General features: G+C 50.0%; 3 protein-coding genes and 1 non-coding gene across 4 annotated transcripts; 2 read left to right on the top strand and 2 right to left on the bottom strand.

Moving 5' to 3' along the window:
- Window positions 1–4,153: 4,153 nt before the first annotated feature.
- On the bottom strand, window positions 4,154–4,226 carry TRNAA-CGC (transfer RNA alanine (anticodon CGC)). Its single transcript has one exon. It is a non-coding gene; the product is annotated as a tRNA-Ala (tRNA).
- Window positions 4,227–5,908: 1,682 nt separating this feature from the next.
- On the top strand, window positions 5,909–7,340 carry LOC123140885 (uncharacterized). The gene is made up of 3 exons (XM_044560149.1): window positions 5,909–6,543; window positions 6,643–6,714; window positions 6,810–7,340. Exons 1-3 carry the CDS (start codon window positions 6,514–6,516, stop codon window positions 7,152–7,154), a joined length of 447 nt encoding a protein of 148 aa, XP_044416084.1. The 5' UTR covers window positions 5,909–6,513; the 3' UTR covers window positions 7,155–7,340.
- A 9,874-nt stretch (window positions 7,341–17,214) lies between these two features.
- On the top strand, window positions 17,215–18,074 carry LOC123143224 (DNA-directed RNA polymerase II subunit 4). Its single transcript, XM_044562067.1, has 2 exons — window positions 17,215–17,408; window positions 17,535–18,074. The coding sequence occupies exons 1-2, from the start codon at window positions 17,357–17,359 to the stop codon at window positions 17,900–17,902; spliced, it is 420 nt and encodes a 139-aa protein (XP_044418002.1). The 5' UTR covers window positions 17,215–17,356; the 3' UTR covers window positions 17,903–18,074.
- Window positions 18,075–19,704: 1,630 nt separating this feature from the next.
- LOC123143223 (uncharacterized) lies at window positions 19,705–23,567 on the bottom strand. The gene is made up of 6 exons (XM_044562066.1): window positions 23,422–23,567; window positions 23,135–23,297; window positions 22,152–22,712; window positions 21,028–21,505; window positions 20,862–20,943; window positions 19,705–20,188 (listed from the first exon to the last, which is right to left on the bottom strand). The coding sequence occupies exons 1-6, from the start codon at window positions 23,461–23,463 to the stop codon at window positions 19,985–19,987; spliced, it is 1,530 nt and encodes a 509-aa protein (XP_044418001.1). The 5' UTR covers window positions 23,464–23,567; the 3' UTR covers window positions 19,705–19,984.
- Window positions 23,568–24,133: the final 566 nt, after the last annotated feature.

Raw genomic sequence — 24,133 nt, 5'->3', positions numbered from 1 at the left:
GGAACTTGGCCGGTGGCAGCGGCAATGTTCTGTCTGGATCCGGGGGCGGCGGCCCTAGAGGGTGGCGGCCGGTGAAGTTAGGGCTTCCCGCGGCGGCATGGCGTGGTGCAGTCCCTATCCAAGGCGGATCCGTGACGGCGATCTGTTATGGATTGGTTCGGATCAGAGACAGTGACGAGCGCGCGGGATCCTTCTCGGCGGCTCTCGCGGCTTGGCGAGGCGGGGTGGGAGCCCTCCTCCTAGGCTCCATTGGTGGCACGCTCAGGCAGTGGCCGGTGCGTCAGGGATCCCACGGTGGCACTGTTGCTGCGGTTGGTCGCCGGATTTGGGGCTTTGAAGGCGGTCGAGACGGTGCACAGGTTGTTGGGTGGATTTCTTGGGACGGATCCGGGTGAAAACCTGGTCTTCGGTCGATGACCGGAGCCGGTGATGACGATGCCCTTATCATCGTTTCCTTCATGAAGGCATCACCGAGGTGAAGCTCCCAACTCCACTCAATACCTCCGGGGGAAACCATAGATCAACTGATCGGATGTTGGCGGCAATCATGTGTCGTAACCCCCTTGGGGGCGGCATTCTTGGAGGTGCACTCGGCTTCACGGGACCAGCGGACGGCTTCTTTGGTGGAGCGATACTTCATCCATACATTGATGGCGACGGATCTTGACGGCGTGGTGTAGTGCAGATTCGGAGTTCGATGTGGGAGGATGGACTCACGCAGGAGGACGACGCTGTCTGGCGTCGTGGTGGCGTCGATGACAGAGAGACCTGGCACGGTAGATGCAACAGTACAGCTCTGAAGATGGACTCGTGGCAGGTGGCTGCGGCGGCCTCACACCCGGCAGGCGTCCTGGTTAAGGAGTGCGCCAGACTGGTAGGTGCCCCATACCAGGCAGGCGTCCTGGTTGGGACCTCAGGTCTTAGATGTTTAGGTTTGGCATCCTGGCTTGCCAGCATAGTGGCTTTTGAGGTATGCACGGCCTTACCTAGCTCCCAGAATGTTGATGATACTTCTGTCTGCTCCTTCGTCGTCGTCCTTGCAATGCTCATGGTTCGGGAGGAGGATGTGCACATGCTGCGATCAAGGGGTTTCATAAAAGGAGAACTATCCGACAAGCAAATTCTCAAATTCTTCAACGGACTTGCCCAACATATGTCCCCCCGTCACCGCTACTTTAAAATCTTGGGGGGGGGGGGGGGGGGGGTGGTGGTGGTTGCGGATTATTGTGTGCAAGTTTGTTTCCCAGAACGCTAAAGCCATCGCTTGCTCTGCTCTCCACATCATTGGTATTCTTGTGGGGATCTTTAAGGCAACACTAGAACACTGTGAGCTAGGAGATGAGATGATCAATGTTTGCAATTCATACCAAGATAACCATGCCATAAGGTAACTCATATGTGCTTAATTACAATGCCACCTATTATTATATCTTGTGCCTTTAACTACATTTTTGTTCAATATCTTGTATCAGAATTTTATTCGAAATATATGTTGGTTGTAATAGTTCACGGTTCTATCAATCCATGTTGCAAACTTATTTCCATGTTGGTTTCTATGTTGTGCATAGTTTTCTCGACATAACTTATACATGGTGGAAGAACAACATTTTGAAATGGGAAATTACCAATGCTCGTTGTCAATATGCGGGTTCGCAAGCTTGCACTACTAGAATCGCCGTGCATGCTAAGTTCTCGAGGTTTGCCGAGTTTCTTTTATCGGGAGCTCGATAGTGAAAGTACTCCGCAGAGTACGAGGTAAAAGAACTCGGTAATGAAAAACAACTCAGTAGACATAATTATTTGCCCAGAGCCGAGGAAAAGGGACTTGGCGAAAAAAATCAACTTGGCGAAAAAAAGCAACTTGGCAAAGTCTGACCTTTGTCGAGTTCCATCCAGAAGGTACTTGGTAGTGTCCTAACCAACAGACCCCATCATTGGCCAGTCGACGTCGGGTTGTCTTTTCCAAATTTCTAGTAATGAAAACTCGGCAATCATTTTTTATTTTATTTTATTTGGTAAGGAATGTCAGGTATCATGGATTTGCCGAGCACTTGACAAAAAACACTCCACAAAGAACTGGCCCTTCCTCTTCCCCAGCTTATAAAAGATAGATCACACGCGTAGTCATCGGCCTGGCTTTAACATATTAGAGTTGTGTCGAATATTGTGTACAAGATAGGTTACAATTGGACTTGTAGTTGTATTGTGTTTAGATAGGATATGGAGTCATGTCCAAGTAGGACACTTGTATCCTAGGCCTCTCATATATAGTGGGGGTAGACACACGATGCAACCCATGCCAACATAATAGCACAGGCGCGCAAGGGGGAGCTCGCGGGATGTGCCGGCGCTCGGGTGGCCGGTGTGCGGTATTGTGACGGTGTCACGGGGAGGAGCGCCCGTAGTCATGCCCCGAGGATGTAGCCATATCGGTGAACCTCGTTAACAAATCCCGGTGCCATGCCTCGTGGAATTACTTGGTCCTCGGAAGATCAATGGTGACCTCGGATTTATTCTAACATAACCTTCGGTGCATACAAGTCGTCCTAACACTCCAACTCAGCATAGTTCTCCACGCAACCAGATATGTATGGGAAATTGTGCTTGATGTCACTGGGGAGGACAACTTCTGGGCCATATACCATGAAAAAATAGAGTTGCTGCAACCTTCTCCTTGGCCCGGCATAACATGAAGGCTTGGAGAACAAGCTCGCCGCACGAATCTAGATTAATGAATCGGATGATCTGCCCTGGAGCATAGTTATCGACCAGGCCAAGGTGGCCGATCGAGTTAGCGTCAAAGCTTATGGCACCAAAACGGGAAGATTTGACTTGGGCGACGTCAACCGGCAATCCCATCAGATCTTTGAGTTCACGACGGGGGACCTGCATGGACCACCAATGTTAACGCCGTCTTCGGTGCCAACCCAGATGGGCGAGCTTGGCCTACTTGAAAAATTCGGCATGCTGCTCCTACGCCTACTCGAAATTTTGGCCTGGTGCTCCTGGGCCGCGACATGATGCTAACTCAGATTATCCGACCCGGAGCATAGTTCTCGACTAGGCCGAGGTGGCCTGTCAAGTCGGCGACGGAGCTCATGGCACCAAAAACGAAGATCTAACCTAGCGTGTAGGTCATGCCAGTGTCAATTGGCGATCCCATCTAATCTCTGAGTTAAGGCCCCACACCTATATGGCCACCGCTGTCGGAGTTGATTCCGTCAGATCCCTCGGCAGATTATCCTGACAAGGTGAGTGTATCGGAGGGAAAACAGGAGACCATATTTAGCCAGGTTCAGGTCCTCCTTACAAGGTAATAAAACTTGACTCCTATGCGTGTACATTGCGATTGGGGACCGAGAGATTGCATTATCTCTATCGACTAGTTTGGCCCCAGCTTATATAGGATACCGAGGCCCCTAGCCCCTAGGGCTACAAGGACGTAGTCGGCTACGTTGGTGGAGGGGTCCTCCACGAATACGGATTCCTTGTCTTGAACGTTTTCTTAAATCTATGTCTTGAACATGAAGACTTCTTGAATCTTCCTTTTACAGGGCCCATGGGCCGGCCATGATGGTCCAGGGCGGAAACCGACCTAGGGGGCCTAGCCGGCAACCAGAGAAGTGAGGCATCCCTGGGTCGTAGCACCGTCAGATTTTTTTGTTATTGTTTTTTTTTATCATTTTTTCTTTTATTTTTCAAAGTACAAGTTAACATTTTTTAGCACACATTGAACATTTTTAGATACAGTTGAGCATTTTATAAATACATGTTGAAGATTTACTAAATATGCAGTGAACATTTTTAAACACATGTTGAACATTATTTGGAAATGCATGGCATTTAAAAAAACATTGTGTTAAGTGTTAGAACTTTTTAACAAAAATCATGAATGTTTTTTGTTCAAAATTGCATGAACAATCTTTTCATTTCATGAACATTTTCTAAAAATGTTACGGACCATATCTGTAAAACTTGTGATCATTTTTTTAATGTCATGAACGAACATATTGTAAATTTGTTAAAAAAATTGTACCATTTAAAAAAAACGTTCATGAGATTCAAAAATGATCACGCGTTTGTAAAATCTGAATGAAAACAGGAAACATCATTCACCAGGGCACCAAAATGAAGAAAAAGAATGTGGTGAAAATGGAGGTGCGGGGAATCGAACCCCGTGCCTCTCGCATGCGAAGCGAGCGCTCTACCATATGAGCTACACCCCCGATCGATGTTCACCTCGGGACGCGAGCCTAGATGATCCGTACGGGCGCCGTCGGCCTGCTTGCTGCTTTGACGACCCACCATAGTGCCCTGCTTGGATATCTCGTTTCAGTCTTTCGGAGTCCAAAAACTTCCGTAAATTACAACTCCGACAAGAACTGCGGTCAAGAGCTCCGAAATCTTATCCAGGATTCACCGGTTTCGTCTTCCTCGACGATGGTACTATAATTATACTAGTATGCGTGCACGCGCAATGCGCATCTTTACACTACAGAGTGAATTTTTTACTATAGCAATCCACCCAGAAATGCACGCGAGGCAGTGAGGCCACGTGCGTGCTCGATGCACTGGTTTGATTTGTTTACTTTATTGTTTTTTATCGTTCTACTAGTTTTTACCCCCTGTCAGACTATGTGGTACGGACCCCACTTGTTTCTCCTTCCAGTCAGGCCATGTACTCCAGCGATGTGAATATGGCATGGTCACTCTGTTTGCTCCAACGAATTGACATGCAGTGGGTCCTTTACTCAAGTGCTAACCCGTACATGTATCTGGAACGACCCAGATAACACCCAATTTTACTGTAGCAGCGAATCCCTGCAACATAAGCGGTTGGATGGAGCACAATGAACGGCCAGAATTGCATTTCAATGTGTGAATTCAAACATTCAAAACTGGTACACTATATAGTAGTATAGATATAGATATACGGCGGCGATGCTGTGAGGGGTGACTGCGCTTGGATCCTCCAGGTACATGTTGGCATGTGCAATGTTGGTGAACTTGTGCTCGTTCCAGAGCCAGCTTAATTATTTCTGGTCCACGACGGTATGAGGAGGCGGAAAACACCGTCCTAGCCCGCAATCAGGAAAATACATGGCAACGGCTTCGGTAAGGCGTACGTGGATCTTCTTAACGAGGATGGGGCAAGGACTACATGTTGATCATCAGTCCTTTTACACGCTGTTACCCATTATCGGCAACAACTCGCTGCAAGAACGTGGAGAGATGCGGTTTTCACATGTTGGCATGAGCTGCAAAGTGGTCACATTCAAGTAGAATTAACTCCCCATGAGCTAGTACTCTGGACACTAGTGTGTGAACCATATTTTAGTTACAAGCGTAACCAATACTATAGTAGGTAACAGCAATAGCAATATTAGACAGCTAGCTAGGCGTGCATACAGAATAACTTCCCATGTGAGCTGCTCTGGCCTGTAGTATGAACCGTATTTTAGTTAGTTAGTACTTAGTACTAGTACTATATATGTAACAATACTAATAGCAATAGCAATATTAGATAGGTACGGGACACGGAGCAATTGATCCCGAGCACACAGGCTCTCGTAATCTGTTCCGCTCGATACGTGTTTGTGATTCGTTTTTCGTAGCACATGGAGGCATGGAGCTGTCTCCTACCTCTGCCGGCTGCGGGTCTGGTTCTATCGTCTCGGCGGCGGAACCACGAGCGTGTCGCCGATGGAACCTGGATCTCTTGAGGGTTACGGTCTCTCGGCTCCACCGCCCAATGGAGTTCTTGTTGCAGCCGGTCAACATGTGCGGATCTGCCCGTGGATTTTGCTTGTTCGTCCGTGATTTGGGTTTGGAGTTACTGAAGATCTAACTTTTGGGTGTCTGTGTGTGTGTGCAGCAGAACTCTCATAGAGGAAGTAACTGACAGAGAGACACCCATGGCGCCTCTCCATTATCCTGTTTTGTCGCCGCCGGGCGTCGAAGTGCCAGCTGAGAGTGCCTCTAGTGCAGACACGAAGATGTGTGCGGCGGCGGCGGAGAGGCAGGGAGTGCAGATAAGGCGCAGGTATCTGAACACTCCATAGAGCACATTGATCCAAAGATTCCTGGCTGGACACGAAGGTATTCAGTTTAGTCCCCCCCCCCACACACACACACACACTTTGGTAGACATGAAAATCGGTTGCCTGTGTGACTAGATGGGGCTACAGATTCAGTCTACGATAATTGTTGTAAAGATAGCTTAGATTCTCATGCTTGGAATGTGTCCGTTTCAAGAAAAGAAATGAATTGCAGAAGTGAATACCATATAGCCAGGATGGTACTGCATTTGAGCTTTTAACTGTCCATGATAGTAAATATGCGGTACCTCTTAATGCTTAAGTGTGGCATATGTTTCTGCGACACTTCTTGATGATGCATGAAAAAAGGAAGAGGCATTCTGTAATTTTTATTTGGTGAATTTTTTTATTTGTATTACTGAATTTATTGTGTGGTGACTGGTGAATAATTGTGCACAAACACTTTTGGAAACAAATGCAGGGTCAGGATTGGTGCTGCTACCAGGTGATTTAACAAAACTAAATTATAATAATCGACTGTTCTGCAATTTCAATTAGCTGTTGAACACACGTTTGATCGTTCAATCCATATACTCTTTTGCAGACAAGGCCGGAAGGTTACATGGATCAGCGCATCTGGATGTGGCACCCTTTGATGGCAGCAACCGCACATTCGGTAAGTGATGATGCGTGCATATCCTATCGCAAGTTATTTGATGCAGTAGCATGACTGTGTTACAGTTTGGATAATACATGGTCACATTGTTGCAGCTGTTCGCTCGTTCAACAGTTACCAATGAAGATGATACACCGAATGCAAATGAAGGGGCCACGCCAAATGGCTCGGAGAATCAAGAAGCTGGACCCAACGGTAGTGCGCTGGGTACTACTGTTCAAGATCACAGCCAAGTTGCCGGCAGGGATGTGATAGAGTTAGAGGGTACAGAGCCAAATGCTGACGCGCTAACTGTCGTCACAGTAGATGCCAATCAAGTAGTTCAACCCAATGGGAGTGCGTTGGATAATAGCGGTCAAGATGGCGTTCAAGTTAGCAGCACAGATGTGATAGTGTTAGAAGATACCGAGCCAAAATGCTGGCACACTGACTATCATTGAGATAGATGCGAATCAACTTATCAGCCAAGTTGGTTTACACAATGCAGACAGGGATCCAAGTGCTGGCACACTGACTTTTAGGATGTAAAATTGTCCTCTGAACCGAGCAATGAGTGAACTGGATACCTATGTTGAATATGGTTAGCATAGAAATATTCATGATGTACCATCATTTGCTAAAGAAAATACTTAGAGCATGTACCTCATTACTTTCACTTGATCTAGTTCTGATGCGGTTCCTACAATGCAATTCCTGATGATGGGGATGCGGGATACGACACTGACTCAGAAGATGATCCACAGATACTTGCAGCAATAGGTAAAACATGATAAATGTGTGTCATAATTCAGGCATGACATGCTGTTTTCTTGTTCTTGCAATATTTGATGTTGATACATAAGCATCATTGGCCGATCTCCTGTCCTACGGATGAAGATGATGCAAACATGGTACGGGTGGGGTGGCAATGGCTCAGCTGGGATAGGATGCAGCAGCAGATCTGGAGGAGGGAATCAGTGGATGGAGTCGATTAGAGCATCTACAACCAGACGCCTCAAACCATCTCTCATATGCTCACGGACGCGCCTGGTCATTGACTAGACAGGAGAGAGAAGGAAAAAATGACCCAACCGGACCCATCATATCTTCCCTATATGTCCGGGCTGTCCGTGAACCATCATATCCATCTCAAATATGGGGAGGATATAAGGGCTCGCCGACACGCCCGGGCGCGCCGGGGCGATCCTCCACATAGGACGTGGCCCCATCCCGGACCATCTTTTCTCTTTTTATTTATTCTTTTCTCTCTCTCTCTTCATCTTCACCAATCACGTGCAAGTGACCGGACATATGAGGAAGAAAATAAGGATTGTGGTTGCGCGGATGGATAAATTAGATATCAAAATGGACACGTCCGGTCAGTGACCGGGCGCGTCCGCGGGCATTTGATCGGTCGAATTAGAGGTACATGACTGAAGATGCTCTTAGAGCAACTCCAACGCCGTCTCTGTCCGCGCAAGCAAAATCAGTCCGCACAGGCAAAAAACAGTGCCCAACGTGCAGACTGATTCCCATTTTCTGTCCGTTCTATGTCTGTTCGGACACATTTGCAGCTCAAATTTGGGTTGCATTTGGGTTCGAAAGGGACACAAAGCGAATGTTTTCTGTGTTCTCTTCGTCTGCATCTGTCTGTTGCATGCGAGGCATGGCCTACCTGTCACAGACCCACTTCTCTCTCTCCTACTTTTCCTCTTTTGGCCCACCCACCCACACACCACACCTCGCCTCCTGGCCACGAACGATGGGTGTGGTGGCGGGCCATAGCGGCATGACAACATGCGTCCATCCCCGCCGGCGCCCATCCTCGCCGGCAAGCATCACACGCAGGTGCTCATTCCCGCTGACGCGTCGCGCGCAGGCAGCCTTCTCCCGCGCCGGCAATCGGAGAAGCCCGTCTCTCGCACGCACCACCACAAGCTCTCGCACCTGGCCGCTCGCGCACCCAGTCGTGCCCGGCCGCACTAGCTCTCGCACCGGCCTCACCCGACACGATCACCCCGCCGCCGCCGCTGATGCCGGAGCAGCGCCGCGACCCCGCCTACGCATTTGACTCTCCCGCGTGGGAGCAGTGGTTTGCGTTCGAGCACGAGGAGGCCAGGAGGCGCGGCGTGCCGCATGGCTCCCTGCCGCCGCCCCTCGTTGTGCGTGACGAGGACCAAGAGGCGGAGGCCGCTGTTGGAAATATGCCCTAGAGGCAATAATAAAGGGTTATTATTATATTTCTTTGTTCATGATAATTGTTTATTATTCATGCTATAATTGTATTGTCCGAAAATCGTAATACATGTGTGAATACATAGACCACAACGTGTCCCTAGTACGCCTCTAGTTGACTAGCTCGTTGATCAACAGATAGTCATGGTTTCCTGACTATGGACATTGGATGTCATTGATAACGGGATCACATCATTAGGAGAATGATGTGATGGACAAGACCCAATCCTAAGCATAGTATAAAAGATCGTGTAGTTTCGTTTGCTAGAGCTTTTCCAATGTCAAGTATCTTTTCCTTAGACCATGAGATCGTGCAACTCCCGGATACCGTAGGAATGCTTTGGGTGTGCCAAACGTCACAACGTAACTGGGTGACCATAAAGGTGCACTACGGGTATCTCCGAAAGTGTCTGTTGGGTTGGCACGGATCGAGACTGGGATTTGTCACTCCGTGTGACGGAGAGGTATGTCTGGGCCCACTCGGTAATGCATCATCATAATGAGCTCAATGTGACTAAGGCGTTAGTCACGGGATCATGCATTGCGGTACGAGTAAAGAGACTTGCCGGTAACGAGATTGAACAAGGTATTGGGATACCGACGATCGAATCTCGGGCAAGTAACATACCGTTTGACAAAGGGAATTGCATACGGATTGATTGAATCCTCGACACCGTGGTTCATCTGATGAGATCATCGTGGAGCATGTGGGAGCCAACATGGGTATCCAGATCCCGCTGTTGGTTATTGACCGGAGAGGCGTCTCGGTCATGTCTGCATGTCTCCCGAACCCGTAGGGTCTACACACTTAAGGTCCGGTGACGCTAGGGTTGTAGAGATATATGTATGCGGAAACCCGAAAGTTGTTCGGAGTCCCGGATGAGATCCCGGACGTCACGAGAGGTTCCGGAATGGTCCGGAGGTGAAGAATTATATATAGGAAGTCCTGTTTCGGCCACCGGGAAAGTTTCGGGGGTTACCGGTATTGTACCGGGACCACCGGAAGGGTCCCGGGGGTCCACCGGGTGGGGCCACCTGTCACGGAGGGCCCCGTGGGCTGAAAGTGGAAGGGAACCAGCCCTTAGTGGGCTGGGGCGCCCCCCTTGGGCCTCCCCCCATGCGCCTAGGGTTGCAAACCCTAGGGTGGGGGGGGCTTCCCACTTGCCTTGGGGGGCAAGGCACCCCCTTCCCCCCTTTGGCCGCCGCCCCCCACCCTAGATGGGATCTGGCCGGCGCCCCCCCTCCCAGGGGGCCTATATAAAGGGGGGGAGGGCAGCAACCTACAGCCTTGGGCGCCTCCCTCCTCCCCTGCAACACCTCTCTCTCTCTCGCAGAAGCTCGGCGAAGCCCTGCCGGAGACCCGCTACATCCACCACCACGCCGTCGTGCTGTTGGATCTCCATCAACCTCTCCTTCCCCCTTGCTGGATCAAGAAGGAGGAGACGTCGCTGCACCGTACGTGTGTTGAACGCGGAGGTGCCGTCCGTTCGGCACTCGGTCATCGGTGATTTGGATCACGGTGAGTACGACTCCGTCATCCACGTTCATTGGAACGCTTCCGCTCGCGATCTACAAGGGTATGTAGATGCACTCCTTTCCCCTCGTTGCTAGTAGACTCCATAGATGCATCTTGGTGAGCGTAGGAAAATTTTAAAATTATGCTACGATTCCCAACAGCCGCCTACCAGGCGGCGTTGGCGGCAGTCCTCCTGAAAGCGAGGAGGAGGAGCGACACAAGGAGGAGGATGAGGCGGAGGAGGAGGATTACACGGCGGAGGCCATGGCGCTCTCCGCGGCCTGCGACTACGTTGTGCCGCCGTTGAGGCCGTCGTCCCTCGCCAAGGCCGAGCCGTTGCCGAACCCCCTCGAGCGCTACTCATGGACCGGAGTGGTGCGCGAGTGGGTCTGCGCGCCTCTGGTCTAGTTGGGGGCGACGCCGGCGCAGGAGCAGGCCTACCTCGAGCAGTGGCGGCAGCGAAGGCTGGCCGAGGAGCACCGCAAGGGCGAGTACCTCGAGCAGCTCGAGCGCAACGCGGAGGAGGAGCGCCGCGAGGTGGAGGAGGAGAAGCGCCTTGCCCGCGGTGGGCCAGTCCAGCCCGTGGCGGACGACGTCGCTAGAGCGTGGTCGATGGCGTTCCCTTGGGCTGGCCCGGCGCCGGCACTGATCGACCTCACCGGCCCCGACGATGACGGCGAGGACGCCTAGGGCAGCGTGCCTTCTCATACTTTTAAGTTTTATTTAATGTTTTAGTTAATGTAAACATGGACTCATGGACTCTCACGGCCTTTGTGACCGGCATTAATGTTTAATTAACGTTTTTAATTTTCAAAATGTTGGCGGTAATCTTTTTTCGCGTGATCTAAACAATTGGTCAGGCCAGCGTTGGGCGCATGCGCCGACCCAAACGCGAAAGCGGACATGGGTGTCCGCCAGGCTGACCCGAACAAATAAAAAACGGACAAAATTGCCTTTCGTTTTGGTCGACGCGTTAGAGATGCTCTAAACGAAAAAGCGGACAAACACGTTCGCTCGGCCGACTCAAACGGGACAAAATACAGGCAAAAGCTGACATGATTTGGGTCAGTGGTTGGAGTTGCTCTTACGAAGATGGTTGGAGTTGCTCTTACGAAAATGAGGAGCGCCTTGGGGAAGATTGGTAAGCTCCAACGGGAGCAGACATTAAATGAGGTAGCTGCCGGTGTTAGTCCAGAATCTGCCTCGGGCCAGCTCACATCGTCACCCTCATTCTGTTCCGCGACGGATATGGCCCGACGGCGTAACCAGCCCGCATCCAACCAGTGGGCCATGGACCTTAATGAAAAATCGGAGGCAGAAAATACACAGCTGGACCCATGAACACATCACGAGATAGACATGCGGTAGCGATACCGAGCTCACTGCAGCTCACGATCACATTAGTACTTTCGATAGGTACGTAGCTAGCCAGCACAACAAGAGCAACCCGGCTATATAATGTAGGTTCGGGCAGCAGATCTTGAGCACTGAGTTGTAGTGTAGTACTAGCTACTAAGAAAGGGGAAGAGGTTTGAAAAAGAAAGGAGTAGTACGTAGATGGAGGAGATGGCAGATTTGTGTGATAATTCTAGCTCTAGCCACGGCCAGAGTGACAACACCATGGAGGCTGTGGAGTATAGAGAAGAAGAAGAAGAAGAAGAAGAAGAAGACGAAGAAGAAGATCTGTCACCACTGCAACGTTTCTTCCTCTCCAACCAAGCTTGCATCAATAGTGACATCCTGCTACTGGAAAACCAGCTCCCCTGGTTGGTCATCGAAGCTCTCATGACCGCTACGACAGTAGACGTGTCCATGTTCATTACAATTATGGGAAATTCAATGGCCCTCAAGTATTTGTGGACCTGTCCCTTTGACTACGACAACATGGCGCCATCAGATCGACCACATCTTCTTGGCCTCCTCCAACTTTTTAAACAAGGAGTTTTAGTCAAACCACGGGATCCAAATACAGTCTTCCTATCATCCGTAGTTGTTCGCGCCATGGAACTTGAAGGACTCGGCATCAAGCTAGAATACAGCGAAATTGATAAGTTCAATGGTATGGAAATCAGCAAAGGGCTCCTCTTTGACAAATTGTCCCTGCCGTCACTGAAACTGGACTGTACAAGGGCATCCTGGCTCGCCAACATGGTGGCTTTCGAGGTATGCACGGCCTCGTATTCGTCCCAGAGTACTAATGATTCTTCCGTTTGCTCGTACGTTGCCTTCCTCGCAATGCTCATGGGTCGGGAGGAGGATGTGCACAAGCTGCGGTCAAAGGGTTTCATACAGGGCGAACTATCTGATAAGCAAATTCTCGATTTCTTCAACGGACTTGCCCAACAGATATCCCCCGGTATCCGCTACTTTGAAATCCTGCACGATGTCGAAAAGTGCAAATATAGGAGATGGACACGGATTATGGTGTGCAAATTTGTTTCTGACAACGCTAAAGCCATCGCCGCTGTGCTCTCCATCATTGGTGTTCTTGTGGGGATCTTCAAGGCGCCCTATTCTCTCAAGCAGCACTAACACCATAAGCTTGCTAGACGATGCCATCCATGTTTGCCATTCATTCATACCAAGATAGCCGAACCACAAGCTACCATTCACATGTGGTTAATTACAATGGCGTGTATCATTCTATCTTCTGCCTTCAACTGCATTTTTGTACAATTTCTTGTATCAGATTTCCATCTGGAACATATTGTTTTGTCCAGCTTAAATTTACTTTCTGCTGGTTGTAATGAGTCCGAGTGTCTATTTGTAAGGGCATATTCATCCCTAAAGTATTTTGGTGATTGATGACAATGCTTTTGCGGACTAATCGTGTGCCTTGAGTTTCTCAGACGTTTCATCGCTAGGCACAAGACGGTTTGGTGCCCCTCGAAGACTATTGAAGACCGTTTTTTTACGTTTCTTTTTTGATGGATTTGAGTCGTCGAAAAGCCGTACTATTAAAAGGGGGTCCGCGTCAGAAAGGTTCGGGTGGAATCATCACGTACATGTTTTCTTCCTCTGCACCTCCTTTCCCTTTACCTTTGGAGCATCCTCCGTTTTCCTCATCTCTATGCAAAGAAAAGGGTTCCTAAGTGTGGCTGTTCTGGGGCATGCGGTAGTACTGCTCCACAGAGCGGTAGTACCGCAGGCCCCTGCGGTAGTACCGCAAGCCCCTGCGGTAGTACCGTAGGCGCCCGCGGTAGTACCGCTCCCACGGAGCTATACTATCGTGACCTCAGACCAGACTCAGCCGCCCGTGCGGCTGTAGGGGCGGACGTAATTTTTTACGTCCGCGTCCTACGCGGTAGTACCGCCCCATGCGTGCGGTAGTACCGCGAGTCCTGGTTTCACACAGCTACATGAGCGGAAGTAGGGGCGGATGTAATTTTTTACATCCGCTCCCTGCACGGTACCGTGTCGGATTTTTGCATCGAGTGTTTTTCAGCGGAAGTCGGCACGGATGTATTTTTATTCATCCGCGTCCTTCCCAGGCCAGTCCAGATCTGCCTTGCGGTAGTATCGCAAGGGGGAGCGGTAGTACCGCGCCAGCGGCAGTACCGCTCCCCGCCTCTGCGCGTCAGGCCTGTCCTCGCTTCTGCCGCGGCTGCGGTAGTACCGTGGGCCGTCACGGTAATACCGTGCGGCCTTGCGGTAGTACCGCTTGCCAGGTGTGGTAGTACCGCATGCCGCGGGCTGGTTAGGTGGATAATGGTTGGATTTTGTTCTCGACTATATAAGGGGTGTCTTCTTCCTCTAGTTTACCATCTCTTCCAACCCTAAGCTCCATTGTTGCTCCAAGCTCCATTTTCGCCCGATCTCACTCCCTAGCCAATCAAACTTGTTGATTTGCTCGGGAATGGTTGAGAAGGCCCCGATCCACACTTCCACCAAGAGAAATTTGATTCCCCCACTAATCCCTTGCGGATCTTGTTAATCTTGGGTGTTTGAGCACCCTAGACGGTTGAGGTCACCGCGGAGCCATAGTCCATTGTGGTGAAGCTTCGTGGTGTCGTTGGGAGCCTCCAATTAAGTTGTGGAGATTGCCCCAACCTTGTTTGTAAAGATTCGGTCGCCGCCTCCAAGGGCACCAATAGTGGAATCACGGCATCTCGCATTGTGTGAGGGCGTGAGGAGAATACGGTGGCCCTAGTGGCTTCTTGGGGAGCATTGTGCCTCCACACCGCTCCAACGGAGACGTAGTTCCCCTCAAAGGGAAGGAACTTCGGTAACACATCCTCGTCTTCACCGGCTCCACTCTTGGTTATCTCGTGCCTTTACTTGTGCAAGCTTATTTGTGCTATATCTCTTGCTTGCTTGTGTGCTTATTGTTGTTGCATCATATAGGTTGCTCACCTAGTTGCATATCTAGACAACCTACTTTGATGCAAAGTTTAAATTGGTAAAGAAAAGTTAAAAATTGTTAGTTGCCTATTCACACCCCCCCCCCCTCTAGTCAACTATATCGATCCTTTCACTATTGCAATGGCAGTATCAATCCTGTTGCAAATTTATTTCCATGTTGCTTTTTTTTTTGAAATTTTCACTGGGGGAGGAGGGGAGGCCCCTCAACCACCTGAATATATTCCATCGAATTTGCCTAGAAGCCTCGCAGCTCCATACAAGATAGGTTCAAGCGAACCAGAACACACGGGGGGATACAAGAGGAGATACAACCGAAACACACACACACACACACACACACACACACGCACGCACACACACACACATACGCACATATCCAGCCGAACCTCCGGAAGATCCGCCGAGGAAAGGGCACATAAGAAGGCCTTTCGACGATCCGAAGCCGGATGCACCACCACCCCCAACCGCCATTCCAAATATCATCAGCACAACCAGCAAGGAGGAGGACCTCAACTTACACCTTCATCTGACCAAGCAAGGAGAAGAGCCTTGAACGTTGACCGCCTGGTCGCCACCCAACAACACCCAGTGGAGAAGGGGTGCCATATGGGAACGAGGTGATCCAGAGAGGAGGATAACGCCCCCGCCGACCCGGCTTCGGATGAAAATTCAGACCCACTCCCGTGCATGGCCGAGCCAAGATCACGCGGACGGAGCACCACCACCTCACTCCATCACTCCCCGCATTCCTACAGCAAACGACCATCAATCTCATCAACCCCAGCACGACTGCAAGATGATGCCTTCACAAAGGGACACGACGCATGTTGCACCGCCATCATCCGAACCAGGAGGGCCTGGACTAGGGATTTCCCCCGGAGTCAATGAGGAGGGATAGCAACCTCACAGCGACGCCTCTAAGAAGGATTGCGGCGCCCACAGGCGTCGCCATCGCCGGCTCCTGACGGAGCAGGGGTTACCCCCCGATCTGCAACGATGCCCTCCCATTGCACTGCGGCCGATTGCCGAGAAATCCAGCACAGCTGCAGGTCTGCACCGCCACAGCGCCAAACACCACACCACCGCCACCACCAGCCAGGACGACCGCGGCCACACCACCACCACCCTCGCCGGCCGTGGACCCGCACGGCCCAGATCTGGCCACCCGAAGAAGCCGCTAACAGAGAGTCAGGAGACTCCCCACGACCACCACGCGAGGGGATGCAATGCCAAGCAGCCGGAAGGTGCCGCACGCAGGCACGGCCGCCGGCAAGAGCCGCGCCGCGATCCCCCACGCGCTGGCCCAGATCGGACATGCACCTTCGCCACGCAGCCGCAACCCAGCTCCACCTTGCGCCACGGGCGACGCCCCGAGCCGCCACCTCCGCGCCGAGGGGGAAGCAACCGCCGCCGCCCGCCACCGCGTGGCCAAATCCAGCGCGCCGCGACGCCCTCCTCTGACGACGAAAACGGCCGGGAAACAACAGATGTGCCCCGCCGCCACCTTCCTCGGGGCGCGCGCGGCCTTTGCCGGCGCCCCTTGAGTGGCGGCGAGACGGGGCGAGGGTGGGAGGAGGAACGCGGCGGCGCGACGGAGGGACCCCCGTGTCGCGAGAGGAGCATTTCCATGTTGTTTCACATGTTGAATTCTATGTTGTTATCAGTTTTCTCATCACAACATGTGCATAGTGGAAGCAAGCTTCTGATCTGGAACAACAATTTCATCGAAACCAATTGTTCACTAGGCAAACACAAGTCACAAGATCTAAGCCCAAACCAGGTTGAGTAAAATAAAATCTAGCGGATGACAGCGTTGTACTTCATCGGAATAAAGGGAACAAATGATTGGATTTGCAGATTTCCAGTTGAGAAAGGTGTGACAGTTCCCGAGTGCCCCTACGCCATCATAAACAGTAGATTCAAAAAAAATACTGTTCATAAAGGGTGTAGGGGCACTCGGGTGCTAAAAGTCCTGTCTCTTTACAGTTTGCAGTTGAAAACGAAAATAAAGAGGGAAAGAAACAAAGGGTGTAGTCAAGGACGGAGCGGTGGCTCGGCGGGCGCGCACTTGTTGATGCCGAGAAGGGAAAGGCGCGCGAGAGGTGCTGCCGCAAAAGCCTCTCCGCCGCCGGGTTCTTCTCAGACTACCCACAATGGAAGTAACATAGATAGTAACATCACACATATTTAGATAAAATAGATAATGTGACAAGCAATAAATGAAGAAAGAGAGACATGTGCACTATGTTACTATCCTTTGTGACTAGTCTCAGCGGCACGTCGGATGAGGCGACGGCGAGGGTCAACGGCGGGCCGGTCCGGGATGGGTCCGTCGGTGTGATGGGCAACGGTTTCCTTTCTGTTATTAGTCGATGGTAGGCCCGGCCTGTTAAGAATCGGATCCGCGACCCAGGCCCAGCCCTGAGTTTACCCGACGCCACCCCCTCTTTTCTTTCCCCCTTCCTCTTCAACTCCCGTCTCACCTCTCCCGACGCCGAACCGAATCGCAGCAGCGGCAGCCGGAGAAGAAGAGATCGAGCGCCAGCAGCCATGTCCGGCATGGAGGAGGAGGAGAACGCCGCCGAGCTCAAGATCGGCGAAGGTCCGTCCCTCCCATCCCCTCACGCCCCATCACCCCCACCCCACCCCACCTAGGGTTTCCCAAGAACAGATCCGCCGTACCAACTAACCCTAACCCCCACCGCTCTTCATCATCTTGTTCGCGCAGAGTTCCTGAAGGCCAAGTGCCTGATGAACTGCGAGGTGGCGATAATCCTGGAGCACAAGTGGGAGCAGCTGCAGCACATGTCGGACGGCGGCGCCGACCAGGTCTCGCAGGTCTTCGAGAAGTCGCAGGCCTACGTCAAGCGCTTCAGCCGCTACAAGAACCCCGACGCGGTCCGCCAGGTCCGCGAGACGCTCTCCCGCTACAGCCTCGTCGAGTTCGAGCTCTGCACCCTCGGGAACCTCTGCCCCGACACCGCCGACGAGGCCAAGGCGCTCGTCCCCTCCCTCGTCCCCGGCGGCAGGTTCGACAGCGACGACCGGGTCGACAAGATGCTCAACGACCTCTCCCTCATCAAGAAGTTCGAGTAGTAGCCCCCATAATATGCTCTTCTTGTCTTCCTCCAGTGATATGTTTAAGCTTCAGATTATCTCCTTTTATTGCGCTATGATCATAAGACATCAGTGTCAGTCTCAAATGAATGGAGTTAATTAAACCTTGTTGCTATGCTGTCTTGGAGAACAATGAAGTTGCTGTTGTTAACTTGGGTTTGCTGTTTAATCTTCTTCACATACCCCTCCTATGCTATGATCATAAGGTGGGGTTGATTAAACCTTGTTGCTAGCCATCGTCTTGTGGTTTGGATCATCTGGAAAGAATTTGGTTTCAGACTGAAAATTAGTTCATCTGTTTGTCCTGCTTGTACAATCTCCAGAAGGAAACATTTGTGCCCTTGCCGGTGTTTATCTGTATTATGCTCATGAGGTACCAGTGTCAGTCTAAAATGTATGGAGTTAATTCAACCTTGTTGTTGTGCTGTCTTGAGAAAAATTGCTTCCATCTTTATGTGGATTTTGATCATCTGGAAAAATTTGTTTCTGGCTCAAAATTCGTTGTCTGTTTGATCCCCACTTGTTGCCCAAATTTCAAGATGCACAACGACCTCTCACTCGTCAAGACGTTTGAGTACCTGCTACCCATAAGCCTGCTTGTTGCTCTTGTTCCTCCAATGGACATGAACATGGAGATGGAGATTCGTCTCCCTCCCCTCCCCTTCATGTGTCATTTATCAGTCTCAAGACATACACGCTACTGTTAGCTTAGTTTGGTAATGTTTAATCTTCACATTATGCCCTCATGTGCTATGATCATAAGACGTCGGTATCAATCTCAAATGTATGCAGTGAATTTCCTCAAAAAAAATATATATATATATGCAGTGAATTAAACCCTGTTACTGTGCTGTCTTGGGGAAAATGTAGTAGCTGCTGTTGTTAACCTAGGTTGGTGCTGTTTAATCTTGACATTCCCCTCCTATGCTATGATCATAAGACAGTTGATTAAACCTTGTTGCGCTATCATCTTGTGATTTTGATCACCAGGAAAGAATCTGGTTTCAGACTAAAAATTAGTCATCTGTTTGTCATCAAGAAGTTAGAGTAGCACCATATATGTTCCTTTTTGCTGTTCTTGTGTTCCTCCAATAGACATGGAGATGGAGCTGGAGATTCTCCATCCCCTCTCCTCCATGTGTCATTTTTCAGTCTCAAAATGTGCTAGCTACTGATAGCTTACTTTGGTGATATGTTTAATCTTCATATTATCTCCTCCTATTGCTATTATCATAAGACATCAGTGTCAATCTTCAGATGTATGGAGTTAATTAACCCAAATGATAAGTGCCACACGTCAGGTGCTTGGCGCTCCGGCCCTGACGTTTTTCAATGGCAATTCCAGTCACGCTTGGCGCTCCGGCCCTGACGTTTTTCAGTGGCAATTCCAGTCACACAAGGATGGCAAATTCCAGTGACACACGGCAAGTTCTGTCAAAAATAAACGGAAGCACAAAAGTTGCCATGCCTGCCAACTAAAGTTGTCATCCTTACGTAACTAAACTGGTCATCGAAAACGTTTGGAGTTGCCATGTGCTCGTACTTAACGTGTGGCACTTATCAAAGTCCTTAATTAAACATGCATGGTTGCTGTCATCTTGTGATTCTGATTACCTGGAAAGATTCTAGTTTCAGACTGAAAATTCATTATCTATTTGATCTTTGTTTGGCCTGGTTGTTGTGTTTACAATCTCCAGTAACCAACACTTGCTCTTTTACCACTAGTGTTTTTCTATGCATCTCAACTACAAGACAAGTGCTGCCCCCAGGTGAATCTGAACATATGAAAGCTGAAAGGCTCATGTTTCTATTACCATCCCAGCTGGAAGCAACGTTGCTACCTCTATGGGAACATAAACCCTCAGGATCACTGAAGAACGCAAGAAATGGAAGGCACGAAAGCTCGCATCTTACACATACATACATAGTTACAACTTGTGATCTGTCCTCGCGTCACATATCTACTGAACCAATCAAAAGAGAAGAAGATTCTACGGGCCAGATCCATTTCCTTCACTAGTTGAGAGGAGCAACACATGCTGGGTTTTTCCAGGCCTGCAACTAAGAGCACCAGTTCCAGCAGCCGAGCGAGGGCGGCATCCGCCCGGTTCTCCTGATGTGCTCTGCCTGCTCCGCCGTCCTCGCGGCGCTGCGGTCCCTCTTCAATTCGGCGGCAGCTCGCTGCTCGTCCGCGGTGTGCCTCGTGGACGCGAGCTTGCTCATCAGCTTGTCCTGCGCACGGGCTCGCATCCTCTCCACCTCGACCTTGAGAAAAAGGAACAATGGTAGATTCATTAATATGGACAGTGGACCTATTTCAAACATGGACAGATGGTGCCTCCACAACGAAAACAAAAAGACATCCAGGTCTCAGAGGCATATACAGCAAAATCTGACCAAAATGACAGCACTTGTAGCAGCAAGAACTCAAGCAAGCAAGTAAACCTACTCCATCCGAGTGGAATAAAAGATACTTTTATGCCATACCCAAAATGACAGGGAGATAATGGTGCCAGTGCGGGTAAGAAGTGGGGCTAGGTGTCATCATGTGCTATATTTTGATCTGAAATGAAGGCATTATTCTACTATTTTTCTGTTTTGAGCACAATACTGCTGCAAATCCAAGATAGCAATGCAGCACAAAGCAGTGAGCAATAATTCAGTGAGCTATAAATAACTGCTAACCAGGGGGGAACATGATCTAAAGGGATGTGCTGTGAATTTAGATAGAGTTCATATGCCAAAGGAGTCTGCGTGCGTCTGAAACACGATGTATATTACTAATCATACCAACAGCGTAACACACTAATGGTTCCAATTTAGGATTACCTCATGTCTATACAACATGGAAATCAAGTGGTAAAATGAACATTTTCTGCGGAAAAAAATTAGACGAAATAAATAAATCTGAAATCGGACAGTGGGTAAAAAAACTAACCTCAATTTTTCTCATTTCTGCTTCAATTTTGGCTTTCTGGTGATCTTCCCATGCATGAATCTTGATCTCTTCTCGTTTAAACCTGCAGAATAAGGGCCGCAACATAATAAGTCACCAAGTACCCAACAATTTAACTGGACAGAGACATACACTTAGGTATTAGCACCTTGCTAAGTATTTGGCCTTCTCTGCCTCCTCCCAGGCAGCTGCACGGACTTCGGTTGCATTTTGTGCAGATTGGTCTGATGACACTGTCTTGAGAGAAAGTGATGCGTCTTTTTCCTCTTCCTTCTTACTTGCCCATGCCGCAATGCTGGTTTTACCTAGCTGGGTGCCAAGAAGCATTATCTCTCTCCTGGTCTTCATTTGCAACTCCTCTTCGCTTAAATCTGCATTGCTACATTCACCGCGGTTGATAACAGCGCCAGGTGCATTGATACCCAATGTCCTTCGTGGAGTAGTTGGCCGAGAGCAATCCGGGCTTGTTGCTCTCACAGGCGTTCCTGTCCGGGATGGTTCTTGGCTTGCAATTGGGGTCATTTCAGTACCCATATCCCTCATCGATACTGACCGGACTGTTGGTGGGGGAGGTATGCATGCAGTGGCACTCTGAAGCGTGGTAGATGAATCACAGCTCAAAGTAACTGCACAGGTTCAAAAATGATGCACTCGTGTCATGATTTTTTTTTAAGTTTCCAGAAGAAAGCATGCAAATACATAGGATGTGGAAAAGGTGAGAAAGGTGTTTGTCAGTTATGACCTATTCCCTTGGTCCCATAATATAAGACCTTATTATGGTGAATTATGAAGCCAAAACATACTGTATAGACATATGTGCATGGTGAATTATGAAGCCAAAACATAGTGTATAGACATATGTACACGGTGAATTATGGAAGACTGATGAAACTATGCTATCACAAAATCTGGCAAGGACAGTCTTGCTCATATTCTTGCATCACCTGAGGCTGAGGGCTCTATCTAAAGAAACAAACAAACTAAACTATCTGCATTCGTCTATGCATGCATTGTGTTCAGTGTTCACTAAAGTTTTGGATTGCTAACAAGCACTGTCAAATTAATAATTATCACTTTGAATGATACTGGAAGAACTGTCATACAGATAATGTGTGGAGCCCTCCATGTTCTAATGCTCCACTCAGCTAATGGTAAGAGGCGATGCAATCATATCTTAGCGGTAGAACTAATCAGATCACATATAGCACCACCAACTACTTTATGAGAAGTGGAGGAGCTGGGGTATGATGACATAAAGAGGGCACTACTTACCAGCTGAATCAATTATGGTACTTTCTGCACCAGGTGCAGACTTTGAGCAAGGCTCCACTTCTGGATAGGGATCCGGCGTGGCCCAGTTCGCCGCTTTCTGCCACCCAATCTCCCTCTTCTCTTGGCTCGGATCGATCCTCTTGGTATCTATTTCCTCCATGGCCTCCAGCACAACCTTCGTGGCCGGCAGCCTTCCTCCACCAAAGCCAGTTTTCTCCATCTTCCTTGGGAAAGCTCCACCGGCCCTACCAGGACGGTTCGTCGTCGGGCTGGCGATCCATTTCTGGGCATCATCCCACTTCGACGGCGGGGGCTTGGAGAACGGTGCGACCACCGCCGTGGGCGCAGACCGAGCGGAGGCCCCTCGCTCCTTATGGAACTCGAAGTTGGACGCCACGCTCTCGGCATCGCACGAGTCCTCCTCGGGCACCCTGAACCTCGAGCCCATGGGGTGGGAGTCTCGCGACCGGTGTCCGCTCCCGGTGTCCAGTGAGGACGAAGATCCCGACATGGTGCTCACCACGTCCACGTCCTTGTACTCTTCGCACATGCTACCTCCTCCTACATAAAAACAATGCCACAGTCTCAGACTATGATATCTCAAGAAAAAGAATGAGCTTTCAAGCACTCCCTCAATTTTAGTTGAGCCTAAAATTTTAGTTGAGCTTAACCAGCCTCTCATGCAACTAATTCAACCATGAAAAGTGTCATTTCCCCTCGGGAATACTTAACTCTGATGAATGCAAGCTCATGTATTAAATTATCCAAATATTATTTGTTTGTTCATCTAGTACTAATCACGACATCAATCCCTAGCTCGGCAACCAAAGATGAAGAATGTGTACTAGTACTGAACACATAAAAAAAAATCATGGATGCAGGTGACAGGAACAGTACAGTGGACCCAAAATTGACGGATAAAATGCTCCAAATCGAGCAATGCGGGCGTGCATCGGCAGGAACGTGGGAGGGGGAATGCTCACTGCGCGCGTCGTCGTCGGATCTGACGGAGGCCATGGGCACGGCGCCGTACTCCTCCTCCAGCTCCGGCTCCCCGCCGTCGTCGTCCCCGGCGCCGGCGTCCTTGCGGCGCCTCTCCACGCCCAGCAGCATCGCGCGCAGCCGCTTCGGCGAGAAGCCCCCGCCCTGGCGAAACAACACGGCAGCGCGCGTCAGCTCCGTCCCGTCAGCTAGCTCCGCCGAGAGATGGGAGGGGGAGGAGAAGAGGCCCGAGGAGCAATGGCGCGGCGGAACGGGGAGGGGCGCTTGCCTGCGTGGGGAACGACGGCTTCTCGATGCGCTCGTAGTCCATGGAGGAGGGAGATCTGCGGCGGCGGCGGCGGCGGCGGCGGGCGTGGGAGTGCGAGAGGATGGGAGAGTGATGGGGGACACAGTTAAAGCTCGGGACTCGGGAGTGTGGTGCGTACTTTGACTGCCGTTTGACGGGACGGAGGTGACGCTTTTGGGGCTCCCATTCCCGACAATTTACGCTCACTGCCACTGACTAATTTACGCTTAGGAACATGACAAAACAAATTGTTGCTATGAAGCATATTTTTTGTTCGATTTTGCTATTTACTGGTTGCCTGAAATTGCAATCTGATCAGTCGATTTTGTGCGAAACTCAATGAAGGTGGCAAAGCCGCGCCAAGCGATAGCGAGGCGCGGGGACACAGGTGAGGCCGAGCCAGAATCGACCAGGAACCGGGAAAGACACAACAACGACGTTGCCAATGGAGGGGAGTTAGTGTTTGACGGGTTCAAGAGCCGGAGATGGGGTTGCCGAAAGAGGTTGTCGGTGATGGGATTAGATTCACAGTATGGAGGAAATCAGGATGAAGATAAAATTGTTGGAAATATGCCCTAGAGGCAATAATAAATGGTTATTATTATATTTCTTTGTTCATGATAATTGTCTATTGTTCATGCTATAATTGTGTTATCCGGAAATCGTAATACATGTGTGAATACATAGACCATAA

Source organism: Triticum aestivum, chromosome 6D (assembly GCF_018294505.1).
Source record: "Triticum aestivum cultivar Chinese Spring chromosome 6D, IWGSC CS RefSeq v2.1, whole genome shotgun sequence".
NCBI lineage: Eukaryota > Viridiplantae > Streptophyta > Magnoliopsida > Poales > Poaceae > Triticum > Triticum aestivum.
The sequence above is the reverse complement of the archived record's forward strand: the minus strand, read 5'-3'. Positions and strand labels throughout refer to the sequence as shown.

Bases quoted from the DNA above. Each gene is read 5' to 3' on its own strand.
- LOC123140885 (XM_044560149.1), top strand. From the start codon at position 6,514: ATGCAGGGTCAGGATTGGTGCTGCTACCAG. The intron at 6,544-6,642 runs GTGATTTAACAA...ACTCTTTTGCAG, and splicing joins AGGATTGGTGCTGCTACCAG to ACAAGGCCGGAAGGTTACAT. The intron at 6,715-6,809 runs GTAAGTGATGAT...ACATTGTTGCAG, and splicing joins TGGCAGCAACCGCACATTCG to CTGTTCGCTCGTTCAACAGT.
- LOC123143224 (XM_044562067.1), top strand. From the start codon at position 17,357: ATGTCCGGCATGGAGGAGGAGGAGAACGCCGCCGAGCTCAAGATCGGC. The intron at 17,409-17,534 runs GTCCGTCCCTCC...TTGTTCGCGCAG, and splicing joins CGAGCTCAAGATCGGCGAAG to AGTTCCTGAAGGCCAAGTGC.
- LOC123143223 (XM_044562066.1), bottom strand. From the start codon at position 23,463: ATGGACTACGAGCGCATCGAGAAGCCGTCGTTCCCCACGCAG. The intron at 21,506-22,151 runs GTAAGTAGTGCC...GAACCTGTGCAG, and splicing joins TACCATAATTGATTCAGCTG to TTACTTTGAGCTGTGATTCA. The intron at 20,189-20,861 runs GTTAGTTTTTTT...CTTTTTCTCAAG, and splicing joins CAGAAATGAGAAAAATTGAG to GTCGAGGTGGAGAGGATGCG.